Consider the following 20,654-nt stretch of genomic DNA (forward strand, 5'->3'; position numbering starts at 1 on the left):
AGAAACAACTTTCCTTCTCTTCTCTTAGAAAAATTTGTATTCATTTGGTAACTTAAAACACACACAATAGCCTTCACTTAAAAAATGGCATTAACACATTACATTTATTTATACTGAGTTCATATTTGGAAATGTAAATGTCTGTCTCAGATTAATTTCTAATAGCTTTTTCTAGTTGTCACTGACCTAATTTAGAAACATAATGTGACAACTTCTGGTCAACAGTTCACTCGGCATTTGTAACTTTTAGTTTTGGTGTCTCTTTTAGCTTCCAATGCATCTATTTAAAACTGCATGCTGCTACATGTAAAAAAAAAATATTTGATTTTAGATTTGTTTAAGGTATCTAATATTACACAGATCATTAATATTTCAAATATGTTGGGGATGATGGTGCTTTGATTAGAATCATATTTTACTGCATAAGCCCACCTGAAAACAAGGTTGTTTACACGTATAGTCATGTAATGTGACCTCATTAAGGGATTTAATCACATGATAAATTTCCCAGGGTAACTTAGTGACATACTGCAATATGTTACTAAGCCTTCTCTGACCTCTGTTTACAGTTTTGGTGGTTAAATGAAAGCACTGTAACTCAGGCTAGGTGTGACCACAAATTTGTTTTGTTAAAATCTTTTGTTTGGAGACAAAAGCCTTTCATGGGTTTACTCAGCTACAAAATTTGTCTGCATATTTCTGAAACTTGTATCTGAGTACAGCTGAACTCCCATACAGTGCTCCTATAAATTGGGTTAGTGACTTGCACTTCATGTTCTTGAAGATAATTTTAAAAACAAACTGACTACTTTACAGACTGTTGCTTGTTTTAGCAAATGCCTTGTCTCTATTGTTCTCAGTTAGAAACACTTGAAAAAATAACATATTTTCCTGTTTCATGTAGCTAAGCATATAAACACACAGAAAAACTTAATTATTTGTAAAATGACTTGCATCTGTAGTGTGGAAGGTAAACTGGAGCTTCTAGCTCAAACAAAAGGCCAAAGGATTGTGCATTTTATTTTATCATTTGTTGCTGGTAAGCTGCCCAGACAACTCAGTTCTTACTCCATAAAGGCTCCTTGGCATTTGTAGGCAACTGTCTTCAAGTATGGGCCATTCATGAGAGATCAGTGTAGTGCGAGTTCAGCTCAACTTGCTGATAGCACTGAAATATATAAATGAGCTTCCTTTAGAGGCATGCACAAAACATGCATTTAATTCATCACACAATTAGCCATTTTCTATCAACTTGTGATAGAATGAGTAAATGATTAGAAAACATTCATTATAATGATAGAGTTCAGTCTAAGGTGTGTCTTGATTAGTGTATAAATATCTGCATGGGGAACAAATATTTAATAATGGGGTCTTCAGTGTAACTGAGATAAGTAAACACGATCCAATGACTTGAAAGTTGATGTTAGACACATTCTGGCTGGAGATAAGGTGCAACTTTTTAATAGTGAGAATAATTAACCATTGGAACAATTTACCAAGGGTCATTGTGGATTCTCAATCACAGACAATTTTTAAATAAAGATATGCTCTAAGAATTATATTAAGGAAGATTTATGGCCTGTTACACAGGAGATGAGAGTAAATGATCAGTGGTTCCTTCTGGTCTTGGAATTTGTGTCTATTAGCTGTATCTAGGCTTGGTAGAATTTGGTTTTTGTTCCTTTTCATAATTTTGATGGATAAATATTTTTATTTTTATTGGCTTTAATTGTACCAGTTGAAAGAAATTATGGTGGGGAGGTCATGCAGACAATAAGGAGGGTTGGACAATAATTATTTAGTGACAGTGAGATTCAGAAAGTTTGAACAGTTACAAAACTTTGTCAACATCACATGAACATAAGAACGGTCATACTGAGTCATATCAATGGTCCATCTACCCCAGTATCCTGTCTTCTGGCAGTGACTAGTGAGACTTCAGAGGACATGAACAGAACACATCAATTTTGAGTGATCCATCCCCTTGGGTTGTTTTTTGCGCTCTTAGGTTTTTTTGTCCTTAGCTAGTTGCTGTTCAGATTCTCTCTTGGCCTGCCTTAGTATACTTTTACATTTGACTTGCCAGACTTTATGCTCCTTTCTATTTTCCTCACTAGGATTTGATTTCTACTTTTAAAAGAATGCCTTTTTGCCTCTAACCACCTCTTTTTACTCTGTTGTTTAGCCGTGGTAAGATATTTTGATCTTTCTGTTTTTGGTTGGGGAGGGGGTTACATTTAGTTTGAGTCAGTATTATGGTGTTTTAAAATAGTCTTCATGCAGTTTGCAGACTTCTCACCCCTGTGACTGTTCCTTTTAACATCTGCTTAACTAGCTTCCTCACTTTTGCCTAGTTCCCCTTTTGAAGTTAAGTGCTACTGTGATGGGTTTATTTTTTTTGTTTTTGCCATTTTACTGCTTACAAGGATGTTAAATGTACTACGTTATGATGACTGTTACTGAACAGTTCACTTAAAATGTTTACATCTTGTACCAGATCCTGCATTCCATTAGGACTTAATCAAGAATTGCCTCTGCCCTTGTGGGTTCCAGGACAAGCTGCTCTAAGAAGCAGTCTAGAAACCTTATCTCTGCATCCCTTCTTGAGGTGACCTATACCAAGTCACTATGAGGATAGTTGAAATTCCCCATTATTGTTGCATTTTCAGCCTTTGTAGTCTCTCTAGTCTCCTTGAGCATTTCACAGTCACCACCCTGGTCAGGTGCTTGATAATGTATTTCTACAGCTATACTCTTATTGTTCAAGCACAAAATTTCTATCCATAGATTCTATGGTAAAATTTGTTTCATTTAAGATTTTTACTTTGACTCTGCCTTCTTTCACATGTAGTGTCGCTCACCCTATCGTCACAACCTACTCTCATTCTTGTATATTTTGTACTCTGGTATTAGTGCGTCCAATTGATTATCCTCATTCTACCAAGTTTCCTTGATGCTTGTTATATCAATATCCTCATTTAATACCAGGCACTCTAGTTTACCCTCTTAGTATTTAGACTTGTGGCAGTTGTATTTTGTCTGTGTTCAGTTGCTTGCCTTTGTGTACTATTTAAATGGGACTCTTACGTTTGACTGTTTCTCACTAGCTTCTACCTGTAGTTTATGAACGGCTTACCTAACTTCTTTACTAGTCTGCAATGAACTCATCCCTAAGTGATGTCTTCTCCCGAATTGTGTGCTTTCTAGTCACCTTTCTGCTTTCCACCAGCCCTTAGATCCTCTGTGACTTTTTTAATTTTACATACAAGCCATCTGTTTCCATTTTGGTTTAGGTGGAGTCCATCCTTCTTGTATAGGTTCCTACTTTCGCAAAAGTAAATAGCCTTAAATCAAATTGAAATAAATTTTCAAGCAGTGTCTCTTACTTTCACCATCTCTGCATTTCAGTTATTGATGAAGATATTTAGTCATCAGTTTGTGCATACATGGTATAATGGATGCTTGTCAACAAAAATCAAATCCTTGAATTCTAGCTATACTCTTATCTAAAGGTGTGTCCATGCAAAAGCATGGCCTTTTCAAATTTTGGCACAGTGTATATAAACATTAATCCAAAATTAGTAATTTGATAGGTAGTATGAACTTTGGTTTGAGGCAGCTTTGGGAAAAATGAATTGTCATTACTAATTTTAGTACACTAGTCTGAAGTGTTAACTTTAGTCATTTTGCCCTGTTCTTTATTTCTCCAGTAACTGTAATGTGTCAAAGGGAGATTGGAGTTATGGAGAGAGGTTTGCAAGATTGGCAAATGACTGAATATTTTTACAAATGCCTTTACCTTTTAACTTGATTTCTTTAAAATAATTTGCGATGTTAAGGTATTTACTTGTCTTTTCACTTAGATCCTCAATTAACTTTAGTCAATGCTGTAAAATGGGTGAACAGACAATGCAAGCACAAGTATTGTATAGTAATTATAACTTTATCTTCCTCTCATAAGCAAACCAAAGCTCTTCATCTACATGCATTGTTTTTAAGCTTATAATTTTAAGAATGGTGTAGTGATACTCTGTTGATGAAAGGTGTATTTGAAGTGTGCCATGACAAAAAGATTTGTAGATGTGAATCACTTCATGATGGATTTACTTTTATAATATCAGTTTTAATAAGGACATCATGTAAGGTGTATACTAAATTTTTAAAAAAAGATAAATGCATGACTGAAGTGCAACCGCGTGTGTGTGGGGGGGCGGGGGGGGTTATTTCTACAGGAGTCTTTCCTCCTCACCCCTAATTCATTGCTAACATACACTATCTGCAAAAGAGAGCATGCCACTGAAAAATTGGCTTTTTTTCATGTGGTATAGAGACACAAGACCACAAACAATTTAGTATCAAATTTGTTGAGTTTGACCATGTTTTATGTTTTATCTGCACTATGCAATTCTCCCAGTGTTTTGAGATTTCATTTTCTCCTTTCCCCAACCCATTTTGTTTGTGTAAAACATACTTCATTTTATATGGTTTTCTAATGTGCTAAAATGTAATGATGCTGAAAGGGAGAAACCAAGAAAAATATGGATTGTCTTATTTGCCTTTACTTGATGATATTTATCTAAAACCATTTATAATTTTTGTAGAATCATAGAAGTGTAGGTCTAAAAGGGACCTCAATAGGATTTTGCAAGAAAATATTGGTAAGAAATTGCTGTGAAGATGTCATTAAATCTGTGTGTGTATGTGTGTGGGGGAGACTAAAAAGCTGAAAAGTTGGAATTCAGTTACCCTGCTTCAGTGGACAGGAACTGTTACTTTAACAAACTTATTGCATTTCTGCGTTTCTTATATGTACAATTATAGAAAAGCTTGGTTCATTTGACCTTTTTGTTCTTTAATTTTCAGGCACAGGTACTTTTGGGCGGGTTCATCTGGTGAAAGAAAAAGTGGCCAAACGTTACTTTGCCCTGAAAGTAATGAGCATTCCAGATGTCATTCGGCTAAAACAAGAACAGCATGTACACAATGAGAAGTCAGTCTTGAAAGAGGTCAATCACCCATTTCTGATCAGATTGTAAGTTTTCCTTCTGCCTTCACTTTTTCTTTGGCGTGGTTATTTTTGGGACCAGATATTCAGTAACAACGAACTTTTTAAATTGGCTTAAATAATGTCCTTTAAGTCAGGAGTTCTCAACCTTTTTCTTTCTGAAGCCCCCCTCAGCATGCTAGAAAAACTCCAGGGTGCAGTGGGCAGGAGGGGCTCGGGGCTCCTGGTCAGGGGTGGAAATGGTTGGGCATAGGTAGTGTTTGACTTCTATTGGGGAGGAGGCGAGGAGCAGCAACGGCTGGCGGGGCTGTGCCCAGCTATTTACAACAGGGTCCACAGAAGGAGCGCCACCTCTACCCTCAACTCACTTCAGCAGGCCACCCACATTTCTGGGGCTGTGTGCTGGTGGCTACTCCCTGAGGGCTCTGCTGGACCTGGAACCACCCAGGCAACTCCGACCAGCTGCATGAGTAGTCAAAGGGGGTTGGGAGCTGAGGAGCAGCCACAGTACTGGGTACCAGCAGCAGGTGGGGGAATGCCATGGCTGCCAACTATATGGCACCACCAGCCAGAGGAAGAACTGTTCCATACCACCTGGCTCTAACTTTCTGTCTAGGACCTGGTCAGTGGGGTGGGGGGCTGGGGGAGAGGAGGTGTTACGTGGAAGGGTGGAGCTGCTGCCAGGACGGCCCCACTCTGAGTAAGACACTGCAGTTTGGGAGCCCAATACCCTTGTGGCCCCTCAGTTCTGCTCATGGGCTCAAGGTTTCTGCCCTGTTGGAGTTTCGAATCGCACATTTTTACTATATTAATGGAGGGGGTGCGGAGTCTGGGATGGAGTTTGAGTGCATGAAGGGGCTTCAGTCTGGGGTGCTGGAGGGGGTGCGAGGTGCAAGCTGTGGCAGGGAGCTACTTAACCACAGGCGGCTCCCAGCCAGTGACGCAGCAGAGTTCAGGCAGGCTATCTGCATGCCGTGGCCTCGTGCCGGTCCCAGAGATGGCTGCGGCCAGTTGCTGCCGGTGCATATCTGCGTGCCCCCCGCAGGGAGGCGGGCAACAGGTTTCTGAGTGATGCCTGTACACTCAGAAATGGCTTGTTTCTGGCCAATGGGAGCTGTGAAGATGGTGCTGGGGGAAGAGGCAGTGCGCACAGACCTACCTCCCTCCCTGTCAGGGGCGCGCAGAGCCATGCCAACAGCAGCCAGCCGTTTCCAGGAGTCGTGTGGGGCCAGGACAGGCAGGCAGCCTGCCTGAGCGCCCTGCAGCGCCGTGGGACTTTTAGCAGCCGAGAGATCACGAGGGGGCAGTCAAAGAGCCTGGTGGGCCGGAGAGAAACGTTAGTTGGGCTGGAACCAGCCTGTGGGCTGTATTTTGCGCACCCCTGCTTTAAGGTATGAAGTTTACAAGCTGTTCCCGTTGTATTGCATTGCCCTTATCTGTGAAATTAGATGATTCTACCTTCTGGAGCAAATCAGCAGGATCCACCTGGGGCTGTTACAGCGCAGCTCTTTAGAGCGCTCTACAGTTTATGCCCCTTCAGTTTACATTGCCACAATATGTAGACAAGCCCTAAGTGGTTCACACATCCAGTAGTAACTTCCTCAGAACAGGCATGGGATAGAAAAAAATCACATTACTGCCTTTAATATACCTTTATTGTGCATAAAGCACATATGGGAGACTAATCTGCCACCTTTTCTAGTATGATTCTCAGTGTTGTTTTAAATTGATTTATGGAACTCAAGTCCTCCAGGAATAGTGCAAATACATAATGTCTGAATGATGGATTTTTGTTTTAGCTGCAGGTTTGTAAAATCACATATATAACCAGGCTGCTCCTAGTGAGTACACACATGAATGCAGCTGAAGTCAGCATTAATCTATACTTGTTTGCCATCCATATCTGCCTCTTTCTGAAAGCATAATAGAATTCAGCATTGCTGTACTAATTCTACCCACTTCCAATCAGACTGGATCACTTCTTGGCTTCCTTTGATATATATGATGCGAGCAAAGCAATGAATCCAAATCAGGTGCAGGGGCTGACTGGAGTTCCTTGAATCCATAAGCAGAACCAAAATGTAGTTTTCCAGAAGCCAGGTCTGCTAGTGATGTATGGGCTCACATATTTACTTTAAAAGCATTAGACATTTGAGGTCAAAGAGCATAATTTAAATATTCAACCGCTAATTGATCATGGATGATTGCAGCTGAAATAAGTGTCTCTTGCTTTTACACCAATACTGTTTTGCTCTAGAGAAATTTTCAAACAGGGAAAAAATGATTCATTAAAGTGTTACAGTTGGCTCATTAGAATGGTGAGATGCCAGGACTTTTTGCGTCAGATGGAAAATAAGTGTGGCAGAGCTGATGCATTTGGTCTAAGGGGTGAAATCAAACTTGTGCTACTGTTAGGTGGTGAATTATTCTCCTCTGCTTTTAGAGAGGTTGCAGGAGCTAAAGTTTTAAAGTGAGACTAGAAATGCTAATGGTGACTAGAGTTTGAGGAGCAGATGAGGATAAGTGACATTTTTTAATAATTAAAAAAGCAATTTGTACATTAAAATGTGTCCCTGTCTCTCTCCCTCCCCCACCCTCCTTTGTATGTCACTTGTCTTAAAATATGGAAGTCAAGGAGAGTTCTTGTGAAATTCTGGGGGATATCACAGGAGGAAAGTGTCCCTCTGCCTGACCAGGGACTTGATCCCTGAACCCTCAGATTAGAAGTCTGATGCTCTACCAACTGAGCTAGCCAAGCTCATACACTAGGGGGTGAGGACAGCAATTTTGTATGTTCTTACTGTTGGAATTCTGCACCGTTGCGCAATGCAGAATTCATGTTCCCTGCAGAATTTTATTTTTCCACACAGAATTTGGTATTCACTTTTCTCCCCCACTCCTACCCAAGCCTAGCATCGTCAGCTGAGACTCCTGCTGGCAGCCCCAGATGTGATTATGTTGTTGTTTTTTGATAAAATATGTTGAATTTTGCAGAATTTGAAAACACCTGTGCAGAATTTTTAATTTTTTTGGCACAGAATTCCCCCAGCAGTAGTCTGTTTGCTAGCACAATAGGGACCTAATCTTGATTGGTATCTCTGAAAGTTCCTGCAATATATAAAGTTAATAGAAATATTCCATGGTAGTTTGGAGAGAGGATACAGCAACCCTTGTACAAGGAAATGGATGTAAGCAAATGTGTTTTAACTATAGGGAGAGAGCAGAATTTGGTCTTCTCTTAAAACAAAAGAAAAAGGTAAAACTTGCACCCTCACTTTCATAATATGGTGGAATGGGATCTGAATATTAGTTATTTACACAAAATACATACTGTACAGTGATGACTGGCTGTACCATCTCTCAGATCTGAAATGTAATGGAACTTGGTGTGGATATACATTTAAACATGCTTCTTGAATAATCATGCTCAGATGCAAAATAATTTTTAGTAGCCAATTTCATTATGGAAAGAAGAATGGAGGGATCTGTGGATGTGTGTGTGCACATGCACGATGTTTATTTGATGGATGACTGGAAGAGAATATCACCTCCTTGCTACTCTTTCAACACACATCTACTTCTGTTGTTCCTTCTTGTACCTGAACTTAACTTGTAGAAGTGTCTGTCTAAAATTTCACCTGGATATGTGCTTGATTGCCCAATTAACAATTTTTGCTTCTGAGTCTCCATTTACATGCTCAAATGTGACATTTGTTTAGGAAATGCTTATTTTATACTGTTGCAACAGCCAGGCGGTATAATCTTGTATGCTACCTTCAGTGAGCATATTAAGGTAAAAACCAGTCTTACAGAAACAAGGATGTGTCCTAAGTGAATTCAACTGTAACTTTTTGTATTTATTGCTTTCAGAAAAATAATTAGGAATAAAACTGAGCCCTATGTTTGATCATCCTATTAATATCAACTAGTTGCTTGGTTGTAAGAATGCAGAATAGGAGTCTTAAGTTGGCCCTGTAAACATAATAAGATCCAAGAGCTAACTTCAAATTAAAATAATGCTTGTTAGCTTCGCCTCAGATTTTGTAAGCAAATTGAGTTATTGATGCTGCATTCATTTAAAGGAAAACATAACTTTTTAGAGTGAAAATAAACTCTTTTAAGGCTTGCAGTATGTACTGTTTTTTTTCATTGTCAGTGACATCTTAATTTAAAAACTAATAAGAACACTCCCAGCCTTACTAGATAATGGATTAGCTGTTGGCACTTATTTTAATTTTTGCTAAATGATTTAAGAGATGCCTACAAAAAACAGTAAACTGGTGTTCACATCCAGGTCTTCCATTTTTGGCCACATTTTGCCTCCCGTCACAGTACTTTTTTTTTAAAGATGAGTTGTCTGTTTTTATGATTTTCTACTGCTCTGAGCTACTATTCTGGTCTATATGGCTGTTCTGCTTAATTTCTTAAAATTAGGGCTGTCAAGCAGTTAAAAAAATAATCGTGATTAATCGTGCGGTTAAACAATAATAGAATACTATTTAAATATTGTGGATGTTTTCTACATATTCAAATATATTGATTTTAATTACAGCACAGAATACGAAGTGTACAGTGCTCACTTTATATTTATTTTTATTACAAATATTTGCACTGTAAAAGACAAAAATAGTATTTTCCAATTCACCTAATACAAGTACTGTAATGCAGTCTCTTTATCATGAAAGTTGAACTTACAAATGTAGAATTATGTACAAAAAACCCTGTATTCCAAATAAAACAATATAAAACTTTGGACCCTACAAGTCCAGTGAGTCCTCCTTCTTGTTCAGCCAATCACTCAAACAAGTTTGTTTGCATTTGCAGAAGATAATGCTGCCTGCATCTTGTTTACAATGTCATCTGAAAGTGAGAACAGGCATTCGCATGGCACTGTTGTAGCCAGCATCACAAGATATTTACGTGCCAGATGTGCTAAAGATTCATATGTCCCTTCATGCTTAACCACCATTTCGGAGGACATGCGTCCATGCCGATGACAGGTTCTGCTCGATAACGATCCAAAGCAGTGTGGACTGATGCATGCTCATTTTAACCATCTGAGTCACATGTCACAACTGAAGGTTAATTTTCTTTTTTGGTGGTTTCGGTTCTATAGTTTCTGCATCAGAGTGTTGCTCTCTTAAGACTTCTGAAAGCATGGTCCACACCTTATTCCTCTCAGATTTCAGAAGGCACTTCAGATTCTTAAATCTTGGGTCGAGTGCTGTAGCTATCTTTTGAAATTTCACATTGGTATCTTCTTTGCATTTTGTCAAATTTGCAGTGAAAGCGTTCTTAAAATGAACAATGTGTGCTGGGTCATCATCTGACACTGTTATGACATGAAATATATAGCAGAAGGGTAAAACAGAGCAGCAGACATACAATTCTCTCCCAAGGAGTTCAGTCACAAATTTAATTAACGCATTATTTTTTTTAACAAGCATCATTCTTTTATGGACAGCATTATCTCCCGTAAATGTAAAAAAACCTTTTTCTCTTAGCAATTGGCTGAACAAGAAATAGAACTGAGTGGAATTGCAGGCTCCAGAGTTCTATGTTTTGTTTTTGATGCAGTTATGTAACCAAAAAAACCTAATTTGTAAGTTGCACTTTCATGATAAAGAAATTGCACTACAGTACTTGTATGAGGGGAATTTAAAAATACTATCTCCTTTGTTTATCATTTTTAAAGTGCATATATTTGTAATAAAAAATATGAAGTGACCACTGTACATGTGTTCTGTGTTGCAATTGAAATTAATATCTTTGAAATTGTAGAAAAAATCCAAACTATTTAATAAAATTCAATTGGTAATCTATTGTTTAACAGTGTGATTAGTCCTTTTTTTTGAGTTTATCATGAGTTAAGTTCGATTAATCGACAGCCCTACTTAAAATGCATTTTTCAATTCAAGAGTATGCATGTTTGAGTTATTCAGTGTGTTCCTAGCACAGTTCTTCTGTGACTGGGTGTGGGAACGGTTTTTCAGGGATGTTTATTGGCAGAACAATGTTGTTAGGATTTTGCTTTATTTAGGAAAAAGATGTCAGTGGCAGCCCTTCACATCCTTGTTAGAAAAAGACATTAGCATCATTAACATCAAGCATGGCTCAGAGTTCTGTGCCCTGTTCCCCTAGGCTAACCTGTGCTGGGGCTGAGAATTAGGAGCTGTACTGGTTTAGTTCTCATGGTCTCAATTTGCCTTTTGCTAGGCTCTCTCATGTTCCTGTATCCAGGAATGAAGCCTTACTTTGCTCAAGACTCCCACAGACTTGGGAAGAACCAGCTGAGCTACTATTCTGCTCTTCCTGGGGCTCCTGCAGCCTGTTTGGGAAGCAGGTAATGGTGCAGCAAAAGCTATTTTTTAGAGTTCAAAAATTGGAATATTTTTGATGGGAAAAATACCCTTCCCTCCCCCCCCATAGGGAATAACGAAACCAAGGCTTCTTTGCTGCTTGTCTAGAAGGCATTTGTCAATTTTACTTTCTGCCTTTGAAACTGACAAAAGCTTTTTATCTTGATAGGGCTGCTGTGCTGGTGCACCCTGGTTCTGCCTCTTAGCCCTACACTCCTTGCCCCACATCCTGTTTTAAGGCTAGTGGGGCTGAGTGCAAAAGCTCTTTGCCTCTCTGCCCCCAGAGCTAGGGTGTGGAGACTGAGAGGCAGAGCTTTCTCTGAATTTTTTTTTTTAGATGGGTAGAGATCTCCATTTTCCAGCCAACTCTGCCTCTGTCCTCCTTTCCCTACAGTGCAGTGGGCAGGGAGTGGGGTGTTGCTGATGCTGCAGAAGCAGTAAGGGGACAATTCAGTTTAGAAATTGTAGGGTGTGTCTCAGAATACCTGTTCAGTTTACTCCAATACAGACTTTCTTCTTAACAGATTTGCTCTTTAGGCTGACAGGTTGGATACAAGTGTGGTACTTGGTCTGTTCACTATAGGTGAAAAAGAATTTATCTTCCCTTTCTAGCATATGCTAGATTATGATCTTGCATTCAGTACAAAACTTTTTGTGAGGCAGCAGTTCTAATTTATACTTGCTATTTTATTTATTCTTTTTGTCTAATGCCATGAGCCCATGTTTGAGGAGTGTGGCCCCATTGTGCTAAGTATGCTTATGTAATAAGTCTCTGTCTCTTGGCCTTCACTATTAGTTGTTGACTTGTACTTAATAGTAGCCAGCATGTTTTGATCAACCTCTCTTCCTTCTGACTTAAATGAGCTGGAATGTATTTCCTGAATGTTGGATAGCTTGTTTTTCATTGTCTGGTGCTGGGGATGATAGTACTACTGAAAAAGCAGTATTTCTCAACTGAAAGAGAATCTGTAGGATGGAGGTACTTATCAGCTTAATATCTGGGTGCAGATGTTTCTTTATAGTAGTGCTTAGAGGCCCTAGTCAAGACTGAGGATTTTGTTAAAGCTAATCCCTTTGTTGGCACTGATCCAGCAGTTGCACAACAAAATTATGATGTGGATGGTAAGTCAAGATGGTTTAATGGTTAAGTCGTAGTACTGGGTGTGAAAAGGTGGGAGTTCTGTTTCTGGCCATGCCACAAACTTCTGGCAAGCCACTAAACTTCTCTCCCCAACTTTCCCTAAATTTTAAAATGACTATAATCCTTTTCTAGCTCACATTTCTGTTTGTGAAATATTGTTTTGAGAACCTTGAATGGAAGACACTACAGAAGTGCAAGATGGAGATATGGAACTTTTATTAAGACATGACTTAAATGATGGGAAAAAATGGTTTCGCTACAGTGTATTTTTCTCCATTATAGACACCTTGTCATAAGCAGTTTTCCCAATTTAGATCACACTCTCTTTTTCATTTGGGCTTCACTATGTTGAGTACAATATAGGAACACAAGAATTGTCTTAATAGATAAAGAACAGTGGCTCATTGTGTCTGTAATAGTGGCCTGAATCAGACGCTTCCGAGGAATGTGCAAGAAACTCTATGACAGACAATTATGGGGGAAACCTACCTACAAAGGGAAGCTTTATTTCTAAGCTTGGTGAGTTAGTTGTTGGCTTGTACCCTGAAGAGTGAAAGTTTATATCTTGTCTAAGGCAGGGGTGGGTGTCTCTTCCCTACCTGATCTAACTCTGGGAAATCTTATCCATATATCCATCAAATGTACCTAAAAATCCTACTGAGCTCTTGGTCTTGGAGATAGCTTATGCAGTGAAATCCACAAGTTAGCTATGCATTATGTTAGAGTACTTCTTTCCTTGAGACAATGGAACAACACCAGTTTACAGAATATCTTATTTGTTTTACAAATGAATTTTTGGCTCGATATTTAATAAAGACTTCTTGTTACAGATTTTGGACCTACCACGATGAACGCTTTTTATACATGTTAATGGAATATGTACCTGGAGGAGAACTTTTTAGTTATCTGCGCAACATGGGGCGTTTCAACAACAGCACAGGACTGTTTTACTCTGCGGAGATTATTTGTGCAATAGAATATTTGCACTCCAAAGAAATCGTTTACAGAGACTTAAAACCTGAAAATATATTGTTAGATAAAGAAGGGCATATCAAGCTTACAGATTTTGGATTTGCTAAAAAGCTCGTGGATAGGTAAGACTTTTTAAAATCACACTTAAAAAGTAAAACATAATTAAGTTTGGGGTGAGAAGTAATGTTTATTTTCAGTGCTCAATTTTTCATTTACTCTTAGTGTTGTTGACATCTGAGAGAACCACATTACTCTCTTACTACCAGGAGAAAAGGAATACTGAAACAAACTACTGTACAGTAGATAGTATTCAGCAATATTTATAGCAAATAGTGCCACCGTGGCTAAGGAATCGCTTTCTAAAAAAACATTGTGGATATTCTTGTGCACTTGATATTTCAGTACATGCACTGCAAAACACCAAGTGACTCACGTCAAATGAGCAAACATTAATCTGTGAACATCAGTGTTAAAATGTGATATTAACCTTTCAGACTTGGAAGTAAAAATTGTTTAACTTTTGAATGCATTATAATTGACTTTATTTTCTTGTTACCCTTATGTTTTGAGGGACTTTTTGAAAGTGGAGCCATAAGAGGGCATTTCAGTTTGGATTAAAGAAAATTTGGTAATTCATTAGCATATTATATTTTTGAAATAAAATTACAAAAAAAACTAGACTGAAGGCATGAAGACAGTTTTGTTGAAAAATCTTATGGCCCATACCATCTCCCCTGTAGATATGCTGCTGTATATATTTTATGTGAAACACATCTATTGCCTTTTTCTGGTAGAAAGGGATATTAGTTTGCTGATCATGTAAGGGTGAAGTTTGAATAGTGTGTCTTGTATCTCTTGGCCTATCCATAAACACTGGAAAAATGCTAATGGAAACAGTGTAAAAGAATATATTTAGGTGGAAAGGGGAGGGTTGCTATTAGCCATGTGAAGATGAATTTAAGAAGGAACAACTTAATCTCAATATTAGAGAACAATCCCTGACAATGAGGACTCTGGCTTGCAGGATAAGGGAAACCCCAGTTGATAGCAATGCTAAAAACTAGACTGGATCATATACTAATGCTAACAATATTTAATTGACAGACACAAACTTGATGAGAGATTATGCTGATTTCTTTAATCACTTTTGTTCTACTTTAGCGTATGTGAGGATTTTACAAAGGGGACCCAAATAGAAGTGGCTCAGCTGCAGCTACCCTAACATGCACCTTAAAGTAACAAAAACAGAACATGGCAGGCTGAATCATAACAGGAAGGTCGCTTGGGAAACAAACTTTTCCTTGCATCTTTCCAATCCTGTGCTGGCTAAAGATGATGCTGGTACAAGTCACCAGCCAATTGAGGTTATTTATAAAAGATTCTTCCAACTTTTGTGAACACCTGAAACACACTGAGGCTAAAGATCAGTTGAAAAATGCGATGATCAAATATGTATTTGATTCTGTCCTAATTCAATTAATGCTGGGTATACATGGAATCTAGTAGCTCTTGTTTTTAAAATATGAATGAATCTCGTGTTGAGGTTGTCCTGTAATGGTGAAGGTTCTTGAACATTGGAGGTCATCAGGTTTGTGATAAAGTGAGATTAATTTTAATTTCTGAGCACCACATTTCACTGGATTGTCTGGATTTGTTTTACATTACTATAGAAATGATTGCTCCTCCCCTACTTGAATAAATTAACTTAAACATTGTAAGCATTGAAAGCAAGATCTTTCTTGTCTTTAATGGCAGTCTTTAGAGACAATTATGGAGACTGCCTGATTGACACAAGTGATTGTAACCCCGTGGCAGTTCTTACTTTAGAAATTCATAAAACTCCAATTCACTGAATTCTGCTGACTAACGAGAAACAGACCTTTTATTGCATGTAGTAAATTAGTGGGTCTCATTATGAATTGTATTGTATTTGCACTGATTCCCATGATTTTGTTTTTAAATGTAGATACTGTCACTTAGTGGCTGATCTAAATTTGGTGTTTGGTGTGGTTAAGTATAATGGGTATAACTCAGCATCAACAATGTGTCTGAACAATATACTTTGATTTGAGCAATTTAAAATCCAGAACAAAGGGGAAGTGGGTTAATCTGAATATATTCTGTAAAATTATACTGTAATACCTCTTCTGTATTTTGTATACTGTTTACATTTTCTCTCCTATTTCAGAAAAGTAGTTAAGATTATAGTCTGGCACTTTGCATTAGGTTTGACTTGAGTACGGTAGAATGGTGTGTAATTTATAGCTACTCCAGCTGTAAAGAGATAAGGAGAGTAGTGCAAAGTATGCTATTCAGCAATGTGGGTGGTATTTACAGGCCATAGATGATAGTTTAGCAAACTCATGGTGCTATGTTTAACTACTAGAAAGAGAGTAAAACTAATTCTCCCTTTGTATTATTGTGAATTTAAAATTCCTATTTTTTTTTTTTTTACTATATATCAGAGGTGAGCAAACTACAGCCCTCAGGCTGTCAGGGCTATGGATCTGGCTCACGGGATTGTCAGCCCCGCGCCGCTCCCAGAAGTGGCTGGCACTGCAGCTCTCATTGGCCAGGAACAGGGAACTGCAGACAATGGGAGCTTCGGGGGAAGTACCCACAGGCAAGGGCAGCATGTAGAGCCCTCTGCTCCCTCCTCCCCCTCCCCCCACCTGGGCAGGCAGGGAGCCTACCTTAGCCACACTGTGCGCCACTGCCACCCTGGAACTGCTCAAGCACCTCGAACCCCTCCTGCCCCCCAACTCCCTGCCCTGACCCCGTGTCACCCCTGCTGCATCCCAACCCCCTGCCCTGAGCCCCCTGTCGCACCCTGCACCCCTCCTGAACCCCAACCCCCTGGCCTGAGCCCTTCTTGCACACTGTACCCTTCCCACAGCCTGCACTCCAACCCCCTGCCCTGAGCCCCCTCCTGCACACTGCACCCCTCCTGTACCACAAACCTCTGCCCCGACCCTATATTCATGGTCCTCCTTGCAATTTCACTATCCAGATGTTGCCCTCAAACCAAAATGTTTGCACACCCCTGCTATGTATTGTACATCTATAAAAACAGTGATTGTAACACGATTGCAGAGTAGTGACTTTATAGCTACAATGTACTATGTATTATTGTGCATCTATAAAAAGAGAGCTCTCCTAATACAATTATTGCAGAGAAATAGTAACTATATATCTATAATTATGTTTTAAATTCATAGAACACTTACCCCAAAGTAGGAGCTGTACAAAAATATAAGTACAACAAATCAAAATTCTGGAAACTAACACAACTGCTACAAAGAAACTGCCCAGGCCAGGTTATACATTAAAGCAGAAGTACCCCAAGATTATCTCTGTTGTTTCTCTCCTCCCTCAAACAGGAATTAAATAGAATTATACCATTCCTAGGTCTTGTAATCTGGCCTTTAGATTATTCTATTACTTAAACTGACATCTTCCTAAGGATTAGAATACCCCATAAAACATGACAAGCTTGTTTATAAGTGGTTCATGCTTCATAATTTTTGCATGTAAAGAATTATTCCCTTTCAGAAGTGGCAAAAATGTCAATTTATTGACATTTCCTCTTAAAAGTCTGAAGTAAATTGTTGTTGTCAAAGTATTCTAAAGAAGGAGTAATTAAAAATAATGGTTCAGGAGGGTATCAGTTTAACATGAAATGTGACTGATTTCTCCCTCTTCTGTTCCCTATAGTTTATGGGTTATTTTATTTTTTCATCATTCCTACCTTTGGCCGAATGAATTGGTTGTCGCAGGCCAGATAGTGACAAGCCCACATGCATCATAGAGATGAGTGAGCCCACACAGTTTCCCCTGCCTTGGTCTAAACAGTTGTAGTTGCTGTATTCAAATGAGTACAAGGGGTGCTGCTTTGGTAAACCCAAAAGGTGGAGAATGTCATCCCAGACAAACAGCAAGAAGACATGGGCCAGGTTAAACCCTCCCAAATCCTCTCACTGATTGTCTGGTGTGACAAAGTTCCTCCTCTACCTTGGTGGGTCCTGCGCTTCTTGGCAGATTTCCTCATCTCAGTGATCTTCCCCACAGTCTGGGTCAACTCCTCCTGTGTCTGATCAGGAGTTGGGAGGTTTGGGGGAACCTGGGCCCGCCCTCACTCTGGGTTCCAGCCCAGCGCCTGTGGATTGCAGCTGTCTATAGTACTCCTGTAACAGCTGCATGACAGCTACAACTCCCTGGGCTACTTCCTCATGGCCTCCTCCAAACACCCTTTTTTACTCACCACAGGATCTTTCTCCTGATGTCTGATAATGCTTGTCTCCTAAATCCTCCAGCAGTACACCTCAGCTTCTTGCTCCTCACTCGCACTCCTTCTCCTCTGGCTCCTCACTGCCTGACTGGGGTGAGCTCCTTTTTAAACCCAGATGCCCTGATTAGCCTGCCCTGATTGCTGCAGGTGTTCTAATTAAAGTAGCTATCTCTACTGCCTTCTAGAAAGGTCTTAATTGGCTCCAGGTGCCTTGATTAACCTGGAGCAACTGCCATTTGGTTACCATGGTCCTAGGGATTTGTTTAGCCTGGGGCTAACATACCTGTTTCTCAGTACTTTACTGTAGCCATCTGGCCTTGCCCCATCACACTGGTCACAATGTGTAATGGAGCAAGTTGCTCCATTCTCTGTGATTTGCAATCTGCACAGTCCTTCCTGTATTCAAAGCTTCTCGGGTCTACCTGAGCTTTCCATGGAGCGAGTCAGCTCCATGCTATGCTTTTGCCCTAAGACAGCAATTTTTCAGTCTGAGAATGATATGGTGGTGGTTTCTGGCAGATAAGATTTTCTTTGGTTTTCTCTTCTCTCCTGCCTCTCTTCTCCAACCCTCCTTAGAAAACAAGGAATTATCTCTTCTCTACTTCTCTTGTGTTGACTTGTCCCCTTTTCTTCCTTCTCTATCTCTCAACTGTTTTCTTCCAGTTTTCCACTTCGTGTTGATGGCTTCCTCCAAAGTAGTGTGTCCTCACTTCACTTCCTGAGTATCTATCTTTTCACTCTTGTTCTCTCAGCCAGGACTAAACATACTGAGGCTTTGGCTAGTGCTCTGACTTTCAATAAAGATATTCGGATACTATGGTGATGAGAGCCAGCATAAAACCCTACAATTTTAATTATCTAATATTTTGACTTCTTTAGTTATAGTTAGGGATTTTGATTAGTTGCAGTTAACTCACGCGATTTACTCAAAAAACATTAATCACAGTTTTATTCATACTGTTAAACAATAGAATACCAATTGAAATGTATTAAATATTTTGGATGTTTTTCTACATTTTCAAATATATTCATTTCAATTACAACACAGAATACAAAGTGTACACTGCTCATTTTATATTTTATTATACTTGCACTGTAAAAAACGAGATATTTTTCAATTCACCTCATACAAGTACTCTAGTACAATCTCTTTATTGTGAAAGTGCAACTTACAAATGTAGATTATTTTTTTTTTTGGTTAAATGTTTTATTTTTGAATGAAGTTAATGTAAAACTGTAGAGCCTACAAGTCCATTCAGTCCTACTTCTTATACAGCCAGTTGCTAAGACATATAAGTTTATTAACATTTACGGGAGATAGTACTACTTGTTGTTTACAATGTCACCAGAAAATGAGAACATGCATTCACATGGGACTTTTGTAGCTGGTATTGCAAGGTATTTGTGTCAGATATGCTAAACATTTGTATGCCCCTTCATTCCAGAGGACATTTTTCCATGCTGCTGATGCTCATTAAAAAATAATGCATTAATTAAATTTTTGACTGAACTCCTTGGGGGAGAATTGTATGTCTGCAGCTCTATTTTACCCACATTCTGCCATATATTTCATGTTATAGTAGTCTCGGATGATGTCTCAGCACGTTGTTCATTTTAAGAACACTTCTGCTGCAGATTTGACAAAACGCAAAGACGGTACCAATGAGGAATTCTAAAGACAGCAATGGCACTCAATCCAAGGTTTAGAATCTGAAGTGCCTTCCAGAATCTGAGAGGGATGAGGAGCATGCTTTCAGAAGTCTTAAGACTAACACGCTGATGCAGAAACTACAGAATCCGAACCACCAAAAAAGAAAATCAACCTTCAGCTGGTGGCATCTGACTCAGAGGATGAAAATGAACATGCCTCAATCCGCACTGCTTTGGATTGTTATTGAGCAGAACTCATCAGAAGCATGGACATATGTCCTCTGAAATGGTGGTTGAAGCATGAAGGGACATAAGAATGTTTAACACATCTGGCGTGTAAATATCTTGCATCGCCGGCTACAACAGTGCCATGCAAAAACCAGGTCTCACGGTTTTAGGTGACGTGAACAAGAAGCAGGCAGTTTTATCTCCTGCAAATGTTAACAAACTTTATTTGTCTGAGCGATTTGGCCGGAAAGAAAAAAGGACTGAATGATTTGAAGGCTCTAAAGTTTTATATTTTATTTTTGAATGCAGTTACTTTTTGTACATAATTCTATATTTGTAAGTTCAACTTTCATGATAGAGATTGCACTATAGTATTTATATTTAGTGAATTGAAAAATACTATTTTGTTTTTTACAGTGCAAATATTTAATCAAAAATAAAGTGAGCACTGTACACTTTGTATTCTGTTATAATTGAAATCAATATAGTTGATATATTTGGAGTGTGGGAGGGGGCTCAGGGCTGGGCCAGAGCGTTGTGGTGCAAGGGCCAGGGGAGGAGGTGCTTTGGCTGTGGGTGCAGGCTCTGGGGTGGGGCTGAGATAAGGGGTTTGGGGCACAGGCTGCCCTGGAGCTGTGGCAGAGAGAGAGGATTCCCCCCAGCCCTCTCTCACTGCAGTAGCCCGGGGCTGAGGGACAGGCAGAGAGGCACCTCTCCCCTCTGCATGCCTGCACAGCCCCTAATAGTCTGCTGCCTAGCCACGCAGCTTAGGGGGAACTGAGGCTGCAGTCCTACACAGACAATTTCCATACCCTTCAGTTTCCTACTTTATTTTAATTCCTACCTTGTGAACCCAAAATATGAAAAATGTTGTAATGTTTTAAAATAATTTGTCTACTCTATTAAAGATTAATTGCCTCTTTCATCTTCAGTTTTATTTTCAGAGAAAATAGAAACATTCAGCAAATAAATATTCTGTAAGGCTGGTCACTTTTCCCAGAACTTTTGTAT

General features: G+C 39.2%; 1 protein-coding gene and 1 non-coding gene across 2 annotated transcripts in view; one reads left to right on the top strand and one right to left on the bottom strand.

The window, feature by feature from the left end:
- The window catches only part of PRKX (protein kinase cAMP-dependent X-linked catalytic subunit), a 108,898-nt gene that overhangs the window by 52,133 nt on the left and 36,111 nt on the right, over positions 1 to 20,654 (top strand). The window contains exons 2-3 of the mRNA XM_075060707.1: positions 4,864 to 5,032; positions 13,336 to 13,599. Coding sequence (XP_074916808.1) covers positions 4,864 to 5,032; positions 13,336 to 13,599 — 433 coding nt within the window. The remainder of the gene's footprint in view (positions 1 to 4,863; positions 5,033 to 13,335; positions 13,600 to 20,654) is intronic.
- Positions 7,691 to 7,763, bottom strand: TRNAR-UCU (transfer RNA arginine (anticodon UCU)). The gene has a single exon. It is a non-coding gene; the product is annotated as a tRNA-Arg (tRNA).

Source organism: Chelonoidis abingdonii, chromosome 1, assembly GCF_003597395.2.
Source record: "Chelonoidis abingdonii isolate Lonesome George chromosome 1, CheloAbing_2.0, whole genome shotgun sequence".
NCBI lineage: Eukaryota > Metazoa > Chordata > Testudines > Testudinidae > Chelonoidis > Chelonoidis abingdonii.